General features: G+C 34.8%; 1 protein-coding gene and 1 pseudogene across 6 annotated transcripts in view; one reads left to right on the top strand and one right to left on the bottom strand.

The window, feature by feature from the left end:
- The window catches only part of FOXP2 (forkhead box P2), a 587,369-nt gene that overhangs the window by 42,488 nt on the left and 519,881 nt on the right, over window positions 1–25,000 (bottom strand). For all 6 annotated transcript variants that reach the window (XM_077113417.1, XM_077113328.1, XM_077113646.1 and 3 more), the window contains 5 exons: window positions 19,096–19,233; window positions 17,770–17,964; window positions 16,041–16,230; window positions 3,976–4,189; window positions 2,112–2,216 (listed from right to left, as the gene is read on the bottom strand). In XM_077113417.1, the coding sequence (XP_076969532.1) occupies window positions 2,112–2,216; window positions 3,976–4,189; window positions 16,041–16,230; window positions 17,770–17,964; window positions 19,096–19,233 (842 nt within the window). The remainder of the gene's footprint in view (window positions 1–2,111; window positions 2,217–3,975; window positions 4,190–16,040; window positions 16,231–17,769; window positions 17,965–19,095; window positions 19,234–25,000) is intronic.
- Window positions 19,629–20,824, top strand: LOC143679355 (myosin regulatory light chain 12B pseudogene; annotated as a pseudogene).

The raw sequence follows: 25,000 nt of genomic DNA, 5'->3' as shown, positions 1-25,000 counted from the left end.
AATTTTGTTGTAAGTTAAAATGTGTTCATTTCACTTCCCACACAGACACTAAATAAACTTTTTTCTGAATAATTGAAGTTTATTCCTTTCAGAACATATAATCTCTCCAAATTTTTCATACAGTTTTAAGGAAAAGACACTACTAGTTGGGAAAATATGTCTAATTAACATTTCATTTCAGTACAATATACTGACATTAGCTCTATTGACATAATTTAGCACAGATCTTTGAGTTAGAGAATCTAAAACATATCACAACAAAAATGAACTAAAAGAAAGGCCTTAAAATCTACTGTCATTTGTTCTGTCACCCCTATAAAGTTAATGGGTTGGAAAAATGGTCAGTCTTTGAAATCAAAGTTGATATTTAATTGAAAGAAAATGCTTTTTTAATTGCAATTTCTTCTGTTCTTAAAAAACATTTCATGAAAGTAGAAAAAGAAACCATGGAGAGTAAAATGAGGGTTCATATTCACCTGTTTTTAATAATAAAACATATATAAATATCTGAGACAAATAAAAGTGCTCCCTTCTATGTGTTATTAAAGGCACCACTTGAAGAAAAATTGTGTATTTTCTTAAGGACTTATTTTGAAGTTTGTCAGAAAGAACAAGAAGCATTAAAATGCATGGTGATTGGGCTACTTCTTTGGCCTAAGTCACCATATTTGAGAAACAGTAGCAAAAACCCTATAAGTAATATTCATGATAAGGGATAATATGTAATACATTGATAGGATGAATATAATGTATTCAAATGAGGAAATATGAAATCATTGTTCAAATTAATATCCATAAATTCTCTGTTTTAAATAAAAAATATTATTTTTATATAGAGGAAAACTTCAGTAGAGTTACCTAACATTTTTCATAGCCTCTTTACTTTGAACAGTATAGTCAATTTCATACCCAGCAAAATGGCAGCTCACAACAGTTTTAGTATAATAAAAGCATAAATTTTCATTTAAGGCCACTCACAAAGAGCCACAGTAGTGTATGAAGAAATTTTCTCTTAATTGGTCAGAGACAAGAAAGGGTTAAAAAAAATCCTTGTGGAAGTCTTACTGTAATTCAGTTATAAAGTTATTATGATGCCAAGAACTTGTGCTTGTTGTTAAGGTGCTTTTGCTCTATACCCTGCAGTCTACCATTTGTAAACACATCTTTTTGATGTTTCTGCCAACATCCTGGCAACAAAGCCGTGCAATTTCAAATGAGCTAATTAACTTAATTGTTGATGAAGCATGAAACAGTTCATTCACCCTGTTAGCTGCACCATGACAACATAAGAGCCTCAACCTGTGAAGTTACTCATCTCCATAAACCTATCTGTAGCTCTCTGTTTAGATCTCTCGTATACCAGAATTGTGCATGGAAGATGTTTCATCAAAGATGAATATTCTCATTCGAAAAAGAACCCCTTAAGGATTTTAAAAAAATAAAATATCACTTTATGGAGAGATTAGGCTACACACATGCTTATTTTAAGCTAGAGAAGCCATTCACTCTATTAAACAAATACTATTTCTTTATGATTCCGAGAGCAACAAGTAACAACTTGAAGGAAATGTAGTTATTTCTTGAAATTTCATGGCACTATTACTTCATTTTTTTTCTATTCTTGTGGCTAAATGTATATATTCAATATCAATGATATTTCAGAACTATTATCCTTTAATGATATTGGAAAAGTAAATGTGCAAAATATGTCTGCTTATTCAAGTATATATGCATATTTGATATAATATGACTAGTCATATTTAAAATTACCAGGAGTTTTAATTAGAAACACTTGAAACAGAAGAGAATGCTGTCTAGCAAACATGTCTTTCCGTGATAGCTGATACTATTATCAGATATTAATGTGCTAACATTTTTCATTCACCCAGAGATCTTTACTGGATGATTTGTAAAATATTTTCATGACAAGATAAGGAAGAAGAGTTAACTTTTTAGCCTGACATCACCATGCTACTTGTTGAAAACCCACAGATAACTTTCAGCATGCCTCATGATTGGTCTCTACTTTCCTCCATCTTTCTTTTGTTCACTTAACACAGGCCTAAAAGTCCCATACACTCCCCCTAAAAAAAAAAAAGTGAAAAACCTACTTTAAAAACTGTCCAAAATCTTCACAAATGCTTTCACAGCCTGGCCATTTGCAAACCCCATGGCCATAGAGAGTGTGAGAGGCCCCAGTCTCCTCATGCGATGAGCTGTAGTGAAAGAACATGACATCAGATTCATCTCAAAAAGCCATAATCGTCGCAGGCTGCTAGCGCCTGTCAGGTTACGATCAGTGACAAACAGGTCAAAAGAGGTCAATTCAGCTCAGAGCAGTCAGAAAAATTTAATCGTTCTATTGAATAGTTCAACTGCCAAGGCTAGATGATGTTCCAATTAGAGGAGAAATAGAGCCAAAGATGACTGTTAATAAAGGATGAAAAACTAAGAGAACTGTATAATATCATATGCTAATCCTGCCATATGACCTTAATGTAACATTTTACCTCTAAACAAATACATATATATATATATATATATATATATATATATATATATAGGTGGTCAAGTGAAAAATTTATATTTTTAAGAAAAGTAATAGGATAGTCACCATAAGATTTTTGCATTGCTCTTTTTAAAGAAGATATTGATTTTTAGGCTCATTTAAATTGTTTAATATTTATGTGCGAACCATTATATATTTCTACTAGTTACAGCTGATTTTAAAAACCCACTTTTGAACGGTATTCATTAGCTATATCCTCATACAATTGTCAAAGAGTTTTGATAACTGAGTATTATATGAGATAGAGAGATGCTAGAGAAATCAACTGACTTCTGAAATATATAATCATCGAATTAATCTCAATTAAAACAGCAGCATGAAAGCATACAGGCACACCATTTTATAATAATGAAAGCTAACAAGAAAAATTTTCCACGATGCACAAATAAAGGCCAGAAACACCACCAAATTATAGCATCCTATTTTAAACTTTACTGCAATAAATATGTTTTTTTATTTATGACACAGAATTTATCACAGTTAGGCAGTCGGCAGATATCACAGTACATAACAGAATATTATTAATCCACTTCACTAACATATGAAATTTAGAACTCTATTTATAACGAGTCTAAACCACTTTAAGAAATTCTACATTTATGTTTCAACTTTTAAAAAGATTTTAATGTTCAGCAATATTAGCTTATATACTTAGTTAACCTACTTCCAAGGACTTGATTAGGTAGCTATATACCTGACTAAATGGGACTAAATGGATAAAAGTACATGGGTGCTCCTTTACAAAGGTGGTTTTTACACAACTAAAAACAGGAAGTTGAAAAGTTATCTAACATACTATACTCAATGTGGTAACTGAAATCCAATCACTTTTTCTTCATGAATTTTGGGTGAAATTTATTTTGAAAATCACCACCATAAAAAGTTGAATTCCATCATGCCAGACAATAAATAAAGCAAACCAGATCTTCTATCTTCTGGTTTATTATGCCTGATGCATCTATGTTTATGCATATCTATTCTCTGATTTCTAAGCATATATTTGAAAGGTAAATAAAGGTATATACATACACACATCTTTAATTATTTGAAATTAAAGAATAAATTCTTAGCTTTCAAAAAGGGTAAAATGGTCTCTTAGCAATCAGGTTAATCACAGCATCTTGGTCATAAAAATGCATTTATCCAATCATTTCACATGCACTTGTGAAAAAATAATTATTTCTGGCAACCCCCCCCCCCCCCCCCGGAAGATACCCATAAAACTGCTGGCATTTGAACTTTATTTAATAAAAAGGAATCTATAAGGTAATCTACAGGGTTTCTACTCAGTTTGTGATTCCATCCAGCTTGCCCCGGTTAGGTATATATCATTATTTTTACTTTCATTGATGGTGAAAGTGAAATTTGGTGACAGATAAAGGTGGAATAAATCTCAGGCTACTTACCTGTCTCGCCTCGCATTTAGTACTGAAGACTGTCCATTCACGATGGAATGATGAGTTATTGGTGGTGATGCTTTGGAAGAGGTGGAGGAGGTAGTCGAGGAGGAATTGTTAGTGGTGAGGTCTAGCCCTCCATGCTTAATGCCATTGTCTTCCATACTGTGAACTCCAGTCACTTCTTTCCATAACTGCTGAATCTCAGCAGGGCTTAGGCCAGCTATAAAATGAAAGAAAACCCCACTAATAAAACAAGGTAAAGTTCTTCGAATGAGCTAGTGTTATTAATAGATGAATTCCAATAACAAATGTGATGTGATCAGCAAAATTAATATGCAATAAAAACTCACTCTTAAACCAGCAGCATCGTAGCTTTTCTCTGGAACAACCAATTATTTGATGAAGACAACCAATTTGGGAACAGCATTGGGAAGAGCAGTATTGATATTAAGGATTAATAGAAAAAAAAAAAACAGCATGTTCTATTTGAAAATTTAAATATTTAAATTTTCACAGCAGCTTTTACTCGTTGCTAGTTTTTATCAGTATATCACATATCAAAAGAAATTTAAAAAAAAGATAAACAAACTGTTGGGGAAAAATAGTAATCAGCCACCTCAAGAGATCTGACAAATATCTAATTGTTTGATCTTTCTCAGAGAGATACATTGAATAATGAAATTTCATCTGAATAAAGCAATGTGTTTACTTACATGGATCAATTAAGCAGATAATATCTAAATCTCTCCTTTATTTTATGACTGACAGAATAAATCAAGTACTCATTTTAAATAATTCCCTGGTTCAGATTATACAAATTTATCTGACTCAGATTGTGCAAATTTACCAGATTTATACAAAAAAAAAGAAAACAGAATAGTTAGGCACAGTCCTTTGTTTTTAATTATAATTTTGAAATAAGGTGTTGAGAGACAACTGTTTATAATATTTGGCTTACAAAATAGTACTTATTTGTGCCAAGTACTTTGGCAAGTGCCAAAAAGCAAGTGCTTTCATATACTCTTTATATATCTTGTACCCTTTAATCCTCATTACAATCCTAAACAGGTGGTATTTCTAGCCAATTTAAGGATACGGAATCAAAGGGAGAGAGAGGTTCAATAAGGTGTCCAAAGTCACAAAGCTTATATGTGGCAACCTGCGATGTGAATCCAGATAGTCTGACTTGAATACCTTTGTTCTTAAACTAGTATAGTTTAAGAAAATTGCTGAATAAAGATGCACAAGGGTAAATAACTGCCATCATTTATTGAGCATTTACTGTATTCCTTAAGTGCTTACCTTGGTGCATTGAATTTGTAATCTCAGTTAACCTCATCTGAGGTTAGGATTCATTATCCTTTATAGTTGAGAACACTGAGGCTCAGAAAGATGAAATATGTTGCTCCAAATCACTCACTTTAAAACTGGTTCACAGAATTCAAACCAAAGCCCTGAGGCTCCAAAATCTATGAACTTTATTACCATGTTCATCTAAAATATCTAGTATTAGTATGGAGGAGTTACTCAAAATACACCCTTCCCCCAGCCCCCTCGTACTGCCCCTTAATCCAGCACAGATCTCTACCACTTACAGTGCTCTGTGTTATGGAGAGAAATGGGAGCTAGCTGGGATGGAAAAGAAAGGGAAACAGGGGGCAAGATAATAGAAAATGATGGTGAAAGGAGTGAGCCCTCTCATCCCCACCCCCGCAAGTGAAAAAGTCACTGATCTGGATGTAGTAGTAAGCAGTGCATGGCAATAGAAGAATTCTCACTGTTCCCAACATCACTTTTGGTCAAATTATTCATCACAGTGGCCACCTTAAATTGATATGGCTATCACAATTCCACAGAGGTCATCTTATCATTTTGGAGATTCTGGCTCTTTGAGATTTTAAGATACAGCCTGAGATAAAGACAAGACAGGATAACTCAGGTTTCCAAAGTTATTTAAAAATTACATTTTTTTAAAAATAAAAAAGGAGCTGCTTTACAAAGATATGTATTTTCTGTTAACAGGAAACTATTTTAAATAAGGATCAGTAATTATTGCTTTAATTTTAGCTTTAACCTTGAATCTTGAAACTTTTCTGACTGTATTTTGATTTTATATATATATACATGGTGTTCTAATAGCAAAACCCCATCAGCAGGGCAGTGAGATGGTGGCTCAGTGGCAGAATTCTCACCTGCCAGGCCAGAGACCTGGGTTCGATTCCCAGTGCCTGCCCATGCAAAAAAAAAAAAAAAAAAAAAAACAAAGAGCAAAAAAAAAAACACCCTTCAGCAAATTCTTCTTCGTGATAGCATAACCATATCTACTGCATCAGAACTCTCACCACCTCACCTGCTGCCTCTGCTTCACTGTTTATTCTTTCTTGGACCACTGCTATAGCTCCTTTCTTCTTGCTTCCACCTTGCCTCCGCATAGTTGACTCTTCATACACAGGCAAAAATTATTTCTTTAAATGTAAATTAGGACATGCCTTTGTGTCCAAGGCAACACCTCCCAAGGCTTTCCAGAACACTTAGAAAAAAGCCAAAAGAGAAAACAAAACAAAACAAAAACCCGTCCCGTGGTCTACAAGGTGCTGTGTTTATTATCTTGCTCCTGCCTGCCTGTCTGGCCTCACCTTTTCTCACCCTCTCTCTACCGTTCTTTCTCTTATACCAGCCTTTGTGTGCATCTCAGAAGCATGAAACATTCCCTCCCTTTCCAACATCATTCTGGCTGTTCCACCACCCAGACTCCTCTTGTTGCAGATTTTGCAGGGCTTCCTCTCAAAGATCACCTCCTCTGAGAGACTTTTGGCCTTATTATCCACTATTGCTCCTCTTGACCCTACTTTCTATCATTCCCTGTCTCATTCACCTACCTAATTTTTCTTTAGAGCATTTATTAGTTTCTGAAACTATATTATTTTAAATTTGCTTATGTTACTGATTACCAGCTCCTTCCACTACAATTTAAGCTTTATAAGAATTTTTTTGATCTCTTATTTTACTGGTGTATCCCCAGTGCCTCAAACAGTGTCTGGTATGTGCTCAATAAGTATTTGTTGATTTAATAGATTATAACAGATTCACGCAATTCTCCAAGACATTTTGGTTCCACATAGAAGTTCTGAGGCCCTTAAAGGGCATTCTATTTATGAGCATTGCTAAAGCATAAGACCCATGTCTAAAGAATTATAAACAGTACTTGTTGATTCTAGCGTAGACAGAGGGGCGAATAATGTTTTGTAGCTCAGTTTCAGATGTTTTCAGAGACTATACCAGTTAATGATATTAACAATTTAGTTTTTGGATTTTACTGAGAATTTAACCAAATATCTACTTACCTTTTAAAAATATATTTCCTTTGCACTTTTCATTTGTATTAAATATTAGTGGTATCACCATGACACAGCAATGGCACAAAAAGTTGCTAAGTACTCACTAGGCCTTCAATAAAGATATGAAGAATAAATGACTTATTCACTATTCAAATAACGATTCTTGATTAAAATCAGGAGAAATAACTTTTTTTTTTTTTTTTTTCATGAGCAGGCACCAGGAATCAAACCTGGGTCTCTAGCATGGCAGGTGAGAACTCTGCCACTGAGCCACCGTTGCCCACCTGGAAATGACTTTTAAATATTATAAATAAAGTGCAAAGAATAAATGATGCCAAAAGAATATTGATTCTTTGTCACAGTGGTTCCCCAAAGCGTATATATATTAAAATCATCTAAGGATATGTTAAAATTTCCAAAGACAGTTTCTGGTGGCAAGAATCAGTAATTTTTGAAACTCCACAGGTGATTCCCATGTACTGTAAATATAGGGGAAAATTTTTAAACATAACTGTCACCCAGCTCTTGAGACGAACTATTCCCATTAAAAATTACTTGGCTTTTTTTCTATTGCTATAAATACTATTTATGAATATGAAAGAATCAGCCAATCTGTTTTGTATAATTTTGAAATTTTTATGAGATTTGAACTTTTGATTGTTTACAACAATTGATTTAGGTTATTTTTCAGGCAGTTATAAAATAACCAGTTCAGCGTTTCACAAACTGTTTTACAGAACAGTACTTTCTTGAAAGCTATTAATCTAAGAGTTCTGTGGTCTCAATTTTTCTGTGTTAGCATAGATAAAAGTTCTGAGATAAGTAACTAAGAGATCTTGGACTTTTTTTTTTTTGTAAATCAGTGTTATCCAAATATATTTGAGGAAAAAAATAAACCCTTTTTTTTTTTTAATACATAACGCTAATTTGTATCAGTTATAAATTCTAAATATTGGGTTAGGGGTCACAAATCCATCTCTAGTTCAAATCCCTCCCTAAAATACAGAACTGTGTATTTGGCATCTACATTTAACCTTTACCAGGCTTCCCATCCCTTACAAGTTCAAAACTAAGCTCCTGTTTATAAGGTGCCCTCCCACCCTCACCCTGACCCATTCCTCTAGCAGCTAGCTGTCTTCTCTGTTTTACTTAACAGATACTAATATGGTGCTTCTGGTATGCCAGGATTGTTCTATGGGCGTCACACATAATAGCATATCTAATCCCCCAAACAACCACTAAGTCAGTACTACCATTAATTATTATTGTTATTACTATTATTATCCCATTTCTGAGATGAGGCCACTGAGACACAGAAAGATTAGGAAACTTGCTTCAGAGCTAATATGTGGCAGAGTTTCCACACATTTTCACGTCATTACTTATATATCTTCTCCTCAGGAATTCTTCCTGGCTGTTCTGTTTAAAAGTTCAATCCCCGGGGGTGCGGGTTGGGGAGGGGGGTAGGAGGTGGGGGGATGGGGGATGGGGGGGTGGGAGGCAGGGTGGGGGGTGGGGGGGTGGGAGGCAGGGTGGGGGGTGGGGGGGTGGGCTGCGAAGGTGGTTCCGTGGTAGAATTCTCATCTGCCATGTGGGAGACCCGGTTCCATTCCCGGTCCATGCACGTCCCCAAGAATAAACAAACATAAAACAAACAAAAATTCAACAAATGGTGCTGCAATAACAGGATACTCACATGGAAAAAAAATGAAATGTGACCCCGCCATACAGTTTACAAAAAAAAAAGTTCAATGCCTCTCCATTTCCTATCATTGTTTCATGTTCACTTATCCTTGATTTTATTTATTTTAAAAAATTTATGATAGATAACACTCACAGCTCTATATTTTGCTTAACTTATTGATTGCCTGTCTTCTACACTAAACATACATTTTTGACGATAGGAATGTCTGTTTTTATTCACAGCTGTGTTCCCTGTGCCTATGAGAGTGCCCATGGTGACTCAAAGCTCAGTGAATTTTACGTGAAGGAGTTAATCAATTGGCCGGAACACATGTTCCCTGGCAAACAATCTGGAAATCAAGACTAGACCATCATAGAACAATAGGCAACTTTAAGATTTTTAAGTGAAGATTACTGTTCACCTCAGTAGTTTATTTTGAGGAAATTTACTATGCTTGGTGCCTACAAGTTTTATTATGCAATTTTAAAATTCCATGATCACAAAAATTTGAGAATCCCTATTCTACTGCTGGATGATAACTTGGACTTGTTCTTGTTCACTACCAGTACTGCAAATATTAAAGGTTTATTTTCACAGGAATCCAATAAATAAAAGGTTGAATTCCTAATCAAATTGCTTGTGATACCACAGATAAAGTAATTTAATAGTAATTCTTTAATTCTGCACCTAGAATTTATAAAGTAACTACTACATGCCCGGTACTGTTCTAAGACTTAATTAAAATTTGATAATTCATATCTAGATTTTACATCCCAGGGCACAAGATTTAAAAATTCCAGTTGTTTTACTTATTTGTAAAAGTTATATTAGCAGCTTTTTTATACTCAGAAATAAAGATTATTGCAATGTCCTTTAATTTTCTGTCTAGTAGCTATTTTTTAATGTTAAATAATTTTATACATTATGATACAAAGTATATTGTAAAATTTCAATTAACTTATTTAATGGTACTCTTAATTTTCTAGGGTTACTTCCAATTAAAATTATTAAAAGTGAATTTCAGTTGATGTATATGCATCACTCATCTATTTTGTTAAACCAAATTTATATTCAATGCTTTATTTTGAATAATTGAGATATTATCATATGATCTTCACTTTTCATTAAAATGTTTTTAATTGTGAAATATAGCATATATACAAAAAAGCACTAAATTTCAAAGTACATTATAACAAGTAGTTATGGAACAGATTTCAGAGTTTGGTACAGATTACAGTTCCACAATTTTTCCATCTAGCTGCTTCAAGACACTGGAGCTAAGAAGAAATATCAGTATAATAATTCAGCAGTCATATTCATTCGCTAAATTCTATTTTCTCTGCTATAACTCCTCCTTCTTCTTTGATCTTTCTCGCGATCTTTAGGGGTATTTGGACTAGGCCCATTTCTACCATTTCTAACTTTTCCATGTTGGAATGGGGTGTTGATAATATGGGATTGGGAGACGGATCTAGTTGAAGTTCTGGAGAGGCTGGCCCTCCAGGTTTCAGGACTTTTCTGACCTAGGAACCCCTCTGGAGGTTCATGAAACTTTTGTAGAATCTGAGCTAGAACCCAAGTGTTCTTTAGGGTTAGCAGGAATGGTTTGGGTTTGGGTTTCACCAAACGTGGTAAATAGCAATATTTAGTCAAAACTTACATAAGAGTATGCTCCAGAATAGCCTCTGCACTGACTCTATTTGAATGCTCTTAGCTACTGGTGCTTTATTTTGTTACAATTCTTTCCCACCATTTGGTCAGGCAGGCATTGGCGACCCCACAGTGCCAGGGCCAGGCTCATCCTTGGGAGTCATCCCACATTGCTAGAGAGACTTTCGCCCTTGGATGTCATGTCCCATGTGGTGGGGAGGGTAATGATTTTACTTGCAGAGTTGGGCTTGGAGAGAGGGAGGTTACATCTGAGCAGCAAAAGAGATCCTCTGCAAGCAACTGTTAGGCATAACTATAGGTAGGCTTAGCTTCATAAGGGCAAGTCTCAAGATTAAAGACTTGGCCTATTGACTTGGGAGTCCCTAATGTTTGAGTCAGTATCAGGGATTTCCCCAGTGGTAAAGCTTAATAGTTCCATATTTTTTCTCCTGTCCTTCAAGGAACTTTGCCAATACTTTTAATTATTTGCTCAACATACTCTGGGATGTATCCAGGCCTTACATGAACCACACATGATTACAAGCCCTCGTTCACATTCCGGGCTCCATGTGTTTGGGTTGTTTAAATGATCTATCTAGATAGGTTGAGTTAGATTAAATGCTACAGAAAATTTAGGTTCTGGACAAAATAAACCTCTTTCCTCTGGTCTCATTGGGTAGGTGAAGTTCTAAAATACAGACTATGTCCTCCTTAACCCTGTATTTTGATTTACCTTAGTCCTGATTTGATTGGCTTCATTCTTATCTCTAACTGAAGCCCAATCTCTTTTTCAGTTTCTTTAACAGTTGTTGTATGAGGCAATGCTGACTTTCAGATCTGCAGAACTCCAACTCTGAGTCTTAGGTGTCATACAGGTACCCAAAGTTCCAAGAGAATACTAGGTTATACATAAATAGCACAGTCTCTCAAAAGTCTGGAAATAACAATTATAGCTCTGGACTAACTGTAACTACAAAAGAGCTCACAATCTAGGCTCTGATTTTCTTATAATTATTTTCTAAAAGAGATCATATTTTACTTGCTCTTTTGTTTCTGGCTTATTTTGTATCACATAAGGTCCCCCAGGTTCATTCATCTCATTGCATCAATATAAATTTTACACTTTAAAAAACTAGCCTGCACATGGCCAAAAAATTTAAATCACAGAGGAGGGAATACATTGTAAAAGTTTCCCTAGTAACTTGGGGGGCGCAAGGGTAGTTCAGTAGTAGAATTCTTGCCTGCCATGTGGGAGACTCAGGTTCGATTCCCAGCCCGTGCACTTCTTGCACTTCCCAACCAAACACGAACAAAAAACCAAAACAAACAGAAATTCAACAAATGGTATGGCAATAAGGAGACCCTCACATGGAAAAAGAATGAAATGTGATCCCCACCATTTAGCATTAAAAAAACAAACAAACAAACAAAAAACTAGTAATCTGACCTTTGATTCCTCAGTTTTCACCAGAGGTAACCATTGGTCTAATTTCTTGTGTATCCTTCAGATACCTGTGTGTTCATTTATACTCTGCCAAACCTAACACGTTATTGATTTATATTTGACTAGAGGCCCATTATAAACTTCAGGTATAATATCCATTTAAAAATATACGTCTAATGAGAGGTGCAACAAATAAACATTTTGTCCTAGTGTTGAATTATCGGGAGGAAAACTAGGTATTTAGATGAAACTCTGACCAAAGACAAATATTTCCACCAGAAGAGACTTCTGGGATGCAGGAATATATCTGAAATCAGAAAATTTCTCCTACAACTTTACTATTCCAATTTTTACAGGCTTTATTTTAAAGTTTGACATTCTATTACAAAACAATAATTTCTCAGTTTTTCTCATCATGAAATTTTTTTTTTTTTTTTTTTTAAGAGAGAGGGAGGAAAGGAAGGAAAGACAGAGAGAAGGAAGGAAGGATGGAAGGAAGGAAGGGAGGAAGAAAGGGAAACATCTTTAAACATTTTCTTGTTTTATTATATTTTGTTTGTTTGTTTGTTTTTTACATGGGCTGGGGCCGGGAATCGAACCGGGGTCCTCCGGCATAGCAGGCAAGCACTCTTGCCCGCTGAGCCACCGCGGCCCGCCCAGTCATCATGAAATTTTAACATGTCAAAGTTGACACTCTGCTTTTGAGTCTTCCTCTCAAGATATAAAGAATTGCCAAATAGAACTTCAAAAAAAGACATGTTCCAAATGGAATTAAATATATTTTAATGTTATATATGCTAGTACATAAGACAATTCTACCACAGTTAGAATTATGATATAACTTCATCTCCACCATTCTATTTTGTTTACATTTTCTCAAAAACTAACCCAACATACTTTTCATAGGTCCTTATTTATTTGATTATTTAGTGTTAGTTTCTGTACATAAAGTTAACAGCATTCACAGGCATCTTTTCAGAGGTTTATTCCTGTAATAATAAATATATATGTAAAGTTTAGCTCACTGATAGAATTTCAGCATGAATAGCCCCATAGGGTATTTTCCCTCCAAGTTGCAAATTGAAGATTTATAGGTATTTGAAAGAAAATACTCAGGTGGTACCAATAATTCTCCTGGTGTACTGTTTATATTGCTTGTACTGTTACAGTGATTAGATACAATGGTCATTTATGCAAGCACCTGATCACTAATTATGCAAAAGATCAAGGACTCCAGAAGTGGTGTTATGGAAGGTAATTGGCTGTAAGGATGCCCATAAACAGAGAATGAAGTCCAAGTAAAATAGCTGATATTGACTGAAAAACCAAAGCACATTTCTAACTCAGAATAGAGGACATGCTGTACTTTATTTCAAAATATTTTTATTCTTTAAGAGTTCTCTAATTCCAAGCTCATCTAGTTCTATAAGCTTCAAAATACTGCTGGCTGGATTATCTAGCATTTCCTATTTGGTCTTTCAGATGGGTAACAAAAAGATTATTATATTTTAAAGAACTTTCATAAATTCAAAAATATATTTTAAAAACTGGGAATGAAATAAAATTTTGCTGTTCACACATTCATAGTAAAACTATGAATACATTGCATATTGGGATATAAACTGACTTCTGTCTGATATCAAAAACATATCAAAGTTTAAAGTGCATGCACAGTAATTTCCTATTCTTTAACCTGCAGACAATCACACTTGCTCATGAAAATGTGCCATTAAATTTAATTACTAGTTGGTATATAAACTATATCATCTATATGATATTAAATAGTTTCTTAATCAGTTTTTTATTTGAGATTGGTTTACAAATTCCTCCTTTGTTATTTGACTTCTGTGAATCTACCAACTTTCACTCTATATGCAAAACATGCACATATACCTAGAGATGGTCTAATAATTGCCTGTTTTATGTTAAACCAAATATTTTAATGATATTCATGATGCTGTTAAATGCCTCATATTTAAAATAATTTACTTTAAAATTATAAAACACATTACATTATTTTGCAACATAGAGAAAAGTTCTTAAATCTATTACTCTATCAAAATTGTAATTTAAAAATTTCTATCTGATTCTTATACACATTTTTTATATAGTTGTAAGAAGTCACAACTTTAATAGCAGCTTGAAGAAGTCATGCTAAATCATGGGGATAAATGCCTGTAACTATGGCATATTTTAAAAGATATAATGATAAAATCATCATTGCATCTGAATTCCATTTTACATAAGGCTATATTAGTCATGGCTAATCAATCAATCAACCAAAACCCTGGTGCAAAGTGACCTGGGAAACTGATTATAAAATATCCAAAATACTTTTACCTGAAATAACAAAATCACAAAGGCAGAAATGACTCAAGGCTTATTTAATCCAACAATTTCTTCTTTCCTTTTTCCCATTCCACTTTCGGGATTCTAATACAGTACTATAAAGTTACGTTTCTTTATTGTAGCTGGGGTATCTGACACACTACAATTGTGTTTGGCTCATAGGTTTCTATAATGGCTTTTTTCAAACTCATCTAAACGGTGAAAACTTCAGTGATAACCTCAGTTTACGTGTCTTACATGGTACCAATAAGAATTTTAGGCAGTGGATCTACTATATTTTGATCCCACTTTATTCAAATAAACTTTTCCACCTTTATTAAAAGAAACATGTTTAGTGATTTCATCTTTTTTGTTTTATATATCAATTTTTCTCTCAAACCCAGATATGTTTTCAGATTTATTTCCTTTTCCACCGTGCATTTTATCACTCATATCTTATAAAGAGTAGAAATAGAAGAGGGGATAAAAGATAAATCTAACAGAAGAAAACAAATGAATAAGAGAAAATTTTAATTTGAAAGCTAATAGAATGTGTATATAATACATTTTTTGTTGTTCAGTTGTATATTTATAACTTGTTCTTGATTTTCTTCAGTGTGTTCTATGGCGTGGCAAAATGTACAGCAAATATTGCTACAATGTGAGTCACTCTGTGACAAATAGAATTAAAGTTCATTTGGATTAAAGTTTGTTCCAATAAAGTCCAGATGCAAATTAAATATCCATTTATGAAATTTAACATTATATGAGTTTTACCTGAATCAAAAATTTTAGCACAGCCATTTTACCATTATTTTTCTTCTTTCCTTAGAATCCTTTCCCTTCCCCCAAAGTTAAGGTTGAATGATGCATATATATTATCATTATCACAGTAAAAATCAAAGTGTTCCTTAGAAGAAAAACAAATGAATAGCATTGAAAACTTTTTTTAAACTACTAGTCAATACAAGCATAGACAATATTATTTTAGAGAAAATAGGATCAATATGATCATAAGACATGGGCTGAGTTCCACATAGGCTAACTTGGAATGTGCTTTATAGAAATACATAAAGCCCTTCTCTTATTTGTGAGAATTTCAATGTGAAGACTAGGACCTTCTATCTTTTTCTTACCAGGTGGCCACCAAAATCATGTCCTCTCACTTGCATAGTCCACTGTTAGCTTTCCCACTAAGTCAATTTCCTATAGATCCTCAGAGTATATTCAATAGTGCTTGAATTGTGTTGCCCTTATAAAATTATTTTCTGCCCACAAGACTAATAAATACGCATTTAATATCTAACGAGACACTTGAAAGCAGTTTTACTACACACTTGAAAGCAACATGTAGTAAAATTTCTGAGCCTCAAGAAAATAGGTCATGCGACCTTGTTAACAATCCTGTCTTTTTTCTTGCATGTGCAGACACTGGGAAACAAAGCCAGGTCTCCAGCATGGCAGGCAAAAACTCTGCCACTGAGCCACCATCGCCCAACTATCATGTTTTAATAAGAAACTTGTAGGTCATGAAAACCAAAGTTTCTCAAGGTACAACGTGGACTGGCCATGAAATGGTAGAGAGTGTTGGATTAGAAATTAAATTTGTAAAACATTTTGTGTGTACCTTGAGGCAGTGACTGGACAGGAAGTGCCGCCTGGCCAGGGGGGATGGAGATGAGTCCCTGACGCTGAAGGCTGAGCAGATGTTGTTGCTGCTGGAGTTGTTGCATCTGGAGAAGCTGCTGCTGGAAGACAAGCTGCTGGGCTGCCAACTGCTGCTGCTGCTGTTGCTGCTGCTGCTGCTGCTGCTGCTGCTGGTGTCAAAAAACTCAACCCAGTAAACAGCAGAGAATATGGCCTGCACAAACAGCTCTCAAACAGAGAAATGCACATTTCTTTCATTGCATCAGTGAGCTTTTTTAAATGATCATCCCCTGGTCAATATTCAGGGATAAATTGTGAGCATATTCTAGATTTTAGGTTGCCTTTCTCTCAAATATTAAACAGCAGCAGAGAACCAAATACCCTGCATTAAAAGAGTACAGAAAAATGTCTAGGGAAAATACATAACAAAGGTTCAGATTTGCTTTTTAATCGGTTTATTGCAGAAGATAATAAATTTACCTAGACTAAAGGACTAAACACTTTATAGAAACAGTCAACTTTAGCAGGACTCTTTTTTTTTTTTTTTCCAATTGAATAAGTTTGATCTGCAGAGGCCCATGAATGTGGTCTCCAGTGATCTATTAGTAAACTGGGATGCAGCCTTCACAGAACAGGCCTGTTAGCTCTCTCTCTCTCTCTCTCTCTTTCCTCTCCTGTTGGAATATATTAAAGCCAGAATTATGTTCAAGGCAGAAAAGTGTCCTTATTATAGGAAAAGTATAACTTCCAGTTTTGTGAGGCATTACAAGACAAACTAGAGTTCTTCAGAGTCGGGAGGGTATGAGAAAGTAGTCACACTTCAGAGACAGACAAGCTACTGGGGAAGACCTTTCCTTTTTAGTTTGGGGAAAAGAGAAACTTCTGATGCGCTCACTGGAAAACAGACTGCATAATGGAGCAAGTCATGTGGATTGCCCAAAGCCTCCGGAGAAATAAGGGAGCAGTTTCTATTCTGTACTTGATGGCTGTCTGAAATTCTATTCACAAATCCAAACAGAAACAAAGCCTCAGGAGGTCAAAACTGTTTCCTGTACGTTTGCATAATGGGCAGCTTGAAGACAACGGCTCTGATACCTGCTGATCAATTTAACTACTTCAACATGTTTTGTTTGTATTATGTTTATATTTGATGCAGTTTGCTGACAAGCACAAGCTAGGCCTGAGAAGCCGGCTTGTCAGTTTGATTTATGAGCATATCAAACTGTAACTTTCTACTCGCCACTCCAAACCTACAGGAGCAGTTCATTAATCAGGGGCCTGTGACTTTGAAATCTGTGCTCCACCAGTTTCTTCTCTGGTCCCCCACCCCCAACAACAGGCTAAATTTGCATGCATGTTCTCTGAGCTGTACCACTGAGAAAAAGGAAGGTCCCTTCGCCAACTTGGATTCTCGGTGGATATGAGATAATCAGTACTTTGGCCACCAAATAGCCTGCTCTTTATACCTTGTGATTCATTAGCTGACATTAGACGACAGCAGCATTGGATGGTAACTCTCAAGTCCCATGCTACAAAAAAGGAGAGCATGAGGGCTCCACTGTCCCTGGAATTAAGCTCAGTAAAAATATATAATAAAGCATCTTTGACAGCAAGAGCCCTGTTATGGGAAGATCTAAGACTCTTCTTGCCTCTTGACGCCCCTTCTTACTCTCACACTATTATATACCAATGGGACAACCAGGTCCTACCTCTTTTGCTTGCTTTGTTGGATGCTGTGGCTGCTGCTGCTGCTGCTGCTGCTGCTGCTGTTGCTGCTGCTGCTGCTGCTGCTGTTGCTGCTGCTGCTGCTGCTGCTGCTGTTGCTGCTGCTGCTGTTGCTGCTGCTGCAAAAGCTGAAGATGTAACTGCTCTTGCTGTTTCTTGTAAAACTCTTGTAGTTGTTGCTGAATAAACCATTTTGACTTTAATAAATAAAGGCAAAAGTTGCATGTATTATAAATCTCCTAAACTCTTCTAGACTGGCATATGGTAGAGTAGCCATTAAGATTCGCCTCACAAAACGACAAAAAAATATGCACTGGAGTCAAAGAGACAGATCTACATACATTTTTTCCCCCAAGGCAGCGCTGCAATTTTCCAATCCAGAATCCAAAATATCCTAAACAAGAGGGTATAGAAAATCTGCGATCTAAATGGCCAGAGCCAAATGCCCTGAGTGTGGCGGCTTATATTATAAAAATAGTTTGTACTCTACCACTTCCATTATGCAAAATTTAGCTACATTAAATCAAATTTCTCAACTCTTATTGGAAAAAGATTAAATCCATTGCTGTATAGAAGAATGTAAGTTTTAGAAAGATAGGCAACTGGCCTGTAGCAAATAATTAGCAGATGATAGCAGGTAGTAAAATAATTGAATATATAAGAATTCAGGTAGGGCACATTTTCTCTGTTATGAATAAATATTCAACACAAATTGTACCTAAATCACACACTCAAGACTCTAAACATGTACGTATTAGGAGCATTATCTTTGTTGTTTAAAAAAGATAATTTTCATGAATTTGTGCCTTAGTTACCTAACTCCACTTCTAATAAGTAGACTCTTCTTTCCATAAACACAGCATATTTGGAAAGAAAAATGTGGTAATGTTACTTTCTCTATAATCGTAACAAAATAGCCATTTCAAAAATTCATACTCATGTGAACTAAAAGTTGTGCTAAAGTGTTAGGAGTTTTAAAAGCCATAGTTATCTATAAGTCTCTTCATACTGTTATGGCAAGTCTTCAAATCAAATGTACCTAAGCATTTGAATATTTAAATATTGACTTACTCGATATTCAAATTGCACCTCTTCCTGCTCTTATTCTAGACTTAAGTGGATTTAAAAAGACTAAAGGAACTAAAATTTCACACGCAGTTCTGCAATTAAAATGTTACATTTATGTTCTATTATGCTGTTAGGTTGTACCTTGCAAATGGGAAATGAATTGTCAGACATGCCATGGCACTGTCTACACGGTGCACACCTTTGAGCCAGGCTGGCACACCAAAGCAGGTAACACACATTACCTGCTGCAGCATGACTGCCTGCTGCTGCTGGAGCAGGGCTTGGAGCTGCTGGGGAGACAGAACTTGCTGCTGAAGGATCTGCTGCATTTGCTGAGGGGTGATCACCTGGGGAGTCATCATGGCCACTGACACTGGCACCTGGCACAGAGAAAGAGTGAGAAAGGATGGTCATGACTAAATGCTTGTCTGTGAACCTAATGAGTAGCTATATATCATCTTTCATGAATTCTTCAGCAAGGATGGCCATTAATTTTTATATAACAAATGTAATATTACATAATGATGTAACAGTAGCACTTAGATACTAGCTTTCCAAGACAGCAGATTTCAATAGACTCAAGCGCTATGTTCCACATCACTCATGTGCTATGCAATGATATTTGAGCCTTGGCTAGCATAGTTAAAAATAAACAGACAGCCATGTTCTCAATACTTCACAACCCATAATCTTTCATGCTACACATGAAAAGGCTTTTGAAATAGTTTAAAAGGTATGATTAAAATATATAATAAAGATTAAGCAATTGGAAATAATGTGTATGTAAGTATCTATTGTCTAAACTAGTAAAAAGCATATTTGTCATAAGCACAATCACCATCTTCAAAATTATATTGTGTGTATTCATATATATACAAAATATATTGAATATATATTACCAAAAATACATATTGAAGTACATATGTACATGAAGCAACTCATACAGTCTCATATAGATAGGTATTCTGAAAGAAGGAATCATAAGACTAATATTCTGGCTTCTTCATTATATATTTTCATTTTTCAAAGTGCCTTAAACTTATATCAGGAAGTCCAGAAATCTAAATATCACTCGAAGGATATTCATTAAACTGGAAAAAAACAGTACTTTGCTTAAAAGTTCTTTTCTACCATTGTATTTCTCCTCAAGGTTCTGAGAATGAAAGAAGCAAAAAAGAAAAGGAAAAGGAAATCACAGAAGTTCAGACTTCGATCATCTAATCACAGATGTTGTTGAGTCTCCTAAATAAGTTCAATGAGCTAAAGGGAAACGTGGATACAGAACTAAAGGAAACCATGAAAATGATGCATGAATAAAAGGAGGAATTAGAAATTCTAAAAGGGAGTCAAACAGAACTTTGGGGGATGAAAAACACAGCAACAGAGATAGAAAATATGCTAGAGGTTGCAGGCAACCCAGTTCCAGCTGGAATTAAGCAGCCACCATATCAAACAAAAAGGCAAAGACGAAGACCACCAAGAAGTTCCCTCAGTGTACAACATCCGGTGCGTTTGCCATGTTTGACCAATCACAGACTCAGAAGTTCAAAGAAGCCTCCACGTGATCAATAGCAACAGGGATGGTTATATCCGTAAGGAAGATTTGAATGATATGCTTGCTTCACTGGGGAAGACTCTAACTGCTAGAATCCAATTGATGCTATGATAAATGATGCTGCGGATCCCATAAATTTCACCCTCCTCCCTGTGTTTTGTGGGAAGTTAAATGGTACAAACCCAGCAGATGTCATCAGAAATGCTTTTGCTTATTTTGATGAAGAAGCAACAGGCACCATCAGGGAGGATTACCTGAGAGAGCTGCTGACAACCATGGGGGATCGATTTACAGCTGAGGAGGTGGATGAGCTATACAGAGAGGCACCTATCGACAAAAAGGGCAACTTCAACTACATTGAGTTCACACGCATGCTAAAACATGGAGCAAAGGATGACTACAAGAACTTAAGCTAAAACAATCTGATTACTTTGACTTACTCTATTGCCCACCCTCACAGAACCGGCTGCATGCATTTAGAATCACAGGTTTGCTTTATTTTTGTTCTGTTTTTTAATTTTAATTCCAGAACTTTCCATGGCTTAGTACTTGTATAATTAGCCTGGAAATGGTGATGAGGTTGCAAATTGTATGGAAAAATAGATTGCAAAAAGATATCAACAAATGTGAAAGTCTAGGGAAAAAATATTAAAAAGGAAGTAAGGAAGGAAAGAAAGGTACAGAGGAGAAAGAAGGAAGCAAAGGAAATACAGAGAAGGAAAAGCTAAGGATAAAGTACTGGGAAAAAAGAAAGGATAAAGATGGCAAGAGAGGAGAATGAGTAAAACCTTGTAAAAAAAAAAAAGTCTAAGTACATGCTCAGTGGGGCGGTAGTTACACTATTTGAAGGCATTGCCTGCACTAACCAGCATGTAATCAAACAGCTTGTCAACTTGCCAGGTTTGTGACCTTCGAAAATGCAATCACTTTCTTTAGTAAGAAAAAACAATTCACTTTTACTGTAAATAAAACTAACTATTCATATAAATACTCCTTTAGAACAAATTAATGGATATGTGTCTTTGGAAACAGAAAGAGATTAATAGAGTTGGCAACTTAAATACTCATTTCTTAGCTTGTTCAAACTTTTCCAATCTGGCACTTTATATCATAAAGAAAGGAGAACTGATTAATGAAACAAAGGTTAGTGAAAAAGGAAAAGAAAAGAAATCCAAAGTGGATTAATTTTCCTCAAAAAAAAAAAAACCTTCATATTTAATACTGAGAAATAGCTATGTCTTTTCTATCCTCTGTTGACATTTTGAAACACAGATTAACTGGATCTACTTTGGCAATATGAAGAAAAAGAATTACATTTGACTGAAAGGAATTCAGAGATTTTCAAAAATACTTCTGAACTTTTTTTAGAACATATCAGCATACCTATAGACAACTTTAGTTGAATTTATGATAACAGGAAATATTCTGAAATGTATGCTAGAAAATTAATTGACATGACGGGTTGCCCAAGTTTTTGGTTGCTTAAAAATTTAATGGCCAGTTTACTTAATTGCTTGTTCTTTGATAAATAAATAAAATAGTTTGAACAAGCAGCTCAGGAAAAAATCATCTATCTACAAACATGCCTTTTCTTCCAACAATCATTTACCACATACTGTCTCCAAATAACAATGAACCATAAACTGAAATGAAAAGAACAGATAATGATAGACATACTAAACTTGGAAAAGGCTGGTAATCTATTCATCATCTCTTCTATCTCTATCTCTATCATCTCTTCTATATGAAGTCTATCGTGTAATATGAACTTGTCACACTTCTTTTACCCAACAGCCCTTTGTCACTTTTCAGTATATGGTGTCTTCACTTCATTATCTTTACACTGACAAGTAAAAGTTCTTTATGTAGTTGATAGCAAATACACTTTACGAAAAAAGTTTTATGAGTGGAGGGATGCCACAATACACTGCAAGTATGCAGTCAGATTTTCAGTCTATATATAACTCTAACTTGTTGCTATTGTGATACATACGGGTATAAGCAAAGTAAGCTTCTACTTTCACACCCTTTAGAACTTGTTAGTCCTTTCACTATAGTTAGATTAATATTTTTTACCCTTAAAAATGTTACTGGTTTGGAGTATTTCCCTTAAAATTATAAGTTCAAGATGAAAAAATAGCCATGCCCTCAATGTCATCCTAAAATCACATCTTTACGTGTTCATATGTATGTTTTGCAAATTTTAACTAGAAAGCTAAGCCAACTAACACAAAACCAATTGAATACTCACTCTAATTCCATAATATATATATATATATATACCAAAAAATTAGAATTAATGATATGTGTAGGAAAGCACAGGTGCACTTCTGAGGGATTTCTAACATTACCAATAAGCCAATATTATCGTCTCTAAATCCATATACATAAGCACATCCAGAAAAAAAATATTTCAGGCTACTAAATACTTAATATAATAAACTGAAATTAGTTTTTCCTGCAAAAACAAATGTTACACATTATATGTGGACTACATCGCTTGCCTTGTTTAGAAATGAATACTTTTCAAAATGTAGAACTTCTCATTTTTAAGTGACTCATTTCAAGTGATATATTTCCTTTATTCTTCCTACATCACTGCAGTTACTGTCCCATTGCATTTCTTTGTTCCCACAAGCTACTTTAGGAATTCACTGACAAAAATGGGGATTAACTGAGTACATCCAAAAATTCAGAAACTACGATACTTTCTAAACATTAAAAGAGACAGAAACCAGCAACAGATTTCTAAATCTAAGGATAACTTTTTCGAAAAAAATATACGCACACATACATATATGTACACACATATACATACATTTATATATATGCACACACATACCTTAGTAAATTCAGTGTTAGATGTAACAAAATCTTTTCCATAGCTATGCAGTTTGATATATGCAAATATTCTAATAGGGACAAAAATTTCTATGTGTGACAGAGGTAAGGAGGGAGAACTTACTCAGATATTATTTTCCATTTTCTAGTGGGAAGGCAAATAAAAGTCAGAGGGTGCCTGGTAGGCTCTAAGAAAGCGTAATACATCATGCAGCTAGCAAATGAAATCAGAACAATAGCTGATTTGAATGGGTATCCTAGTGAATACTATATATTTCATCAATGAAAATTTTTAGGAATGAGAGAAGGAAACAAAGTCAAGTTTGGTTAAGGAGATTTCTCTTTTCCTCTCCCTTAGTGTTTATTATACTGACAGATCTAAAATTCCCCTTAGTGATGTATCGAGCAAGGATTTCCCTTTACTTTACGTAATCATTATTTATTTTCTCATTAGATGACGTAAGCACAAGCCTGGTGTATTTCTCTGCTCATTGGGACATGAATATAAGGCTCTGTATTCTGAAATGAGAGAAGAAAAATTCTGAAACTTGAATTGAATCAAGATGGTAAAAGCAAAAAATACATAGGGATTATCCTAGAATAAATAAGCAATGACAATTAGATTTTTAAAAGTATATATTGTGAGTGAATGTATATTAAAATTCTAAGCATACCTCATTGAAGGGGCCAAGAAAGTTAGGAGAAAATACAAAGATCATGTGCCCCCTTTCAAATGTCAAGAGTTATTGTAGGATTTGTGAAAATGAACTAAAATTGTTATTTGACATAAACACACCATCTTTTTACATTTTAGTTTAGCTGGAGCATTTCTGAACGCATTGGGTTTGCATATTATGTGCATCACTTAATTAAACAGCCCAATTATGTGTGGGTGATTGGAAAGGTTCTTAGCATCGTGTCAGTCCAATTCTTCCTGCACTAAATGTGAATTGGAAAAAACAGTCACAACCAGTAGATGAGACTTACAGTGAAAAACATTATTTCCTTGTTAACAGCGACTGCCAACCACTGGTTCAAAGATCCCTTTATTCTTTGCTTAAGTTTGAAGACAAAAGGAACCCTGACCTCCAGGCCTCTGTACTTTTAAAAAAATGTAACTTTATTTGGATTAACTATTTGTGTAATAAATGAAAAAAAAAAAAAGGTTTTCATGTGGCATATCATATCTGCTTCCATTTTAACCGGAATGATAGGAAATATTTGATTGTACATTCTTTGATAAATTTCTTCTGTTCACATCTTTCCTCTCTCTACAATATCTATATCTATAGCTTATTTTAACATGAGAAACTATTGTATTGAATTGCCAGCCTTGATCCAAATTCAAGGCTTGGTAATATATATAATGTCTATCATAATAGCCTTTCAAAAGCTTCCTGGTTTTATAGTATTAAAAAGAACTGACAATGAATTGAGTGGTATTTGTAAGCTTTTCATTAAGTACTGAACAGAAGTAAAGAGATCTGGGACGGACAGTGCATATTGTTATTTAATGCAATCTTTTAGCAGCAGGAAAATAGTGTAACAGGAATAACAGAAGGAATGGCAGTGTGCAAGTAACAGACATTCCTTTTAATCATGAGTCATCACTACTTAGTTTCTACTGTATTTTAATATATTAATTTTAATTTAGCATCCATTTAATTACCTTAATAAAGCAGAGTATTATCTGAATTGGAAAGTAGAGTTTGTCCAACTTTACTCTTCAATTACTTGCACACCATTTTGGG

This window comes from Tamandua tetradactyla, chromosome 1, assembly GCF_023851605.1.
Source record: "Tamandua tetradactyla isolate mTamTet1 chromosome 1, mTamTet1.pri, whole genome shotgun sequence".
NCBI lineage: Eukaryota > Metazoa > Chordata > Mammalia > Pilosa > Myrmecophagidae > Tamandua > Tamandua tetradactyla.
The sequence above is the reverse complement of the archived record's forward strand: the minus strand, read 5'-3'. Positions and strand labels throughout refer to the sequence as shown.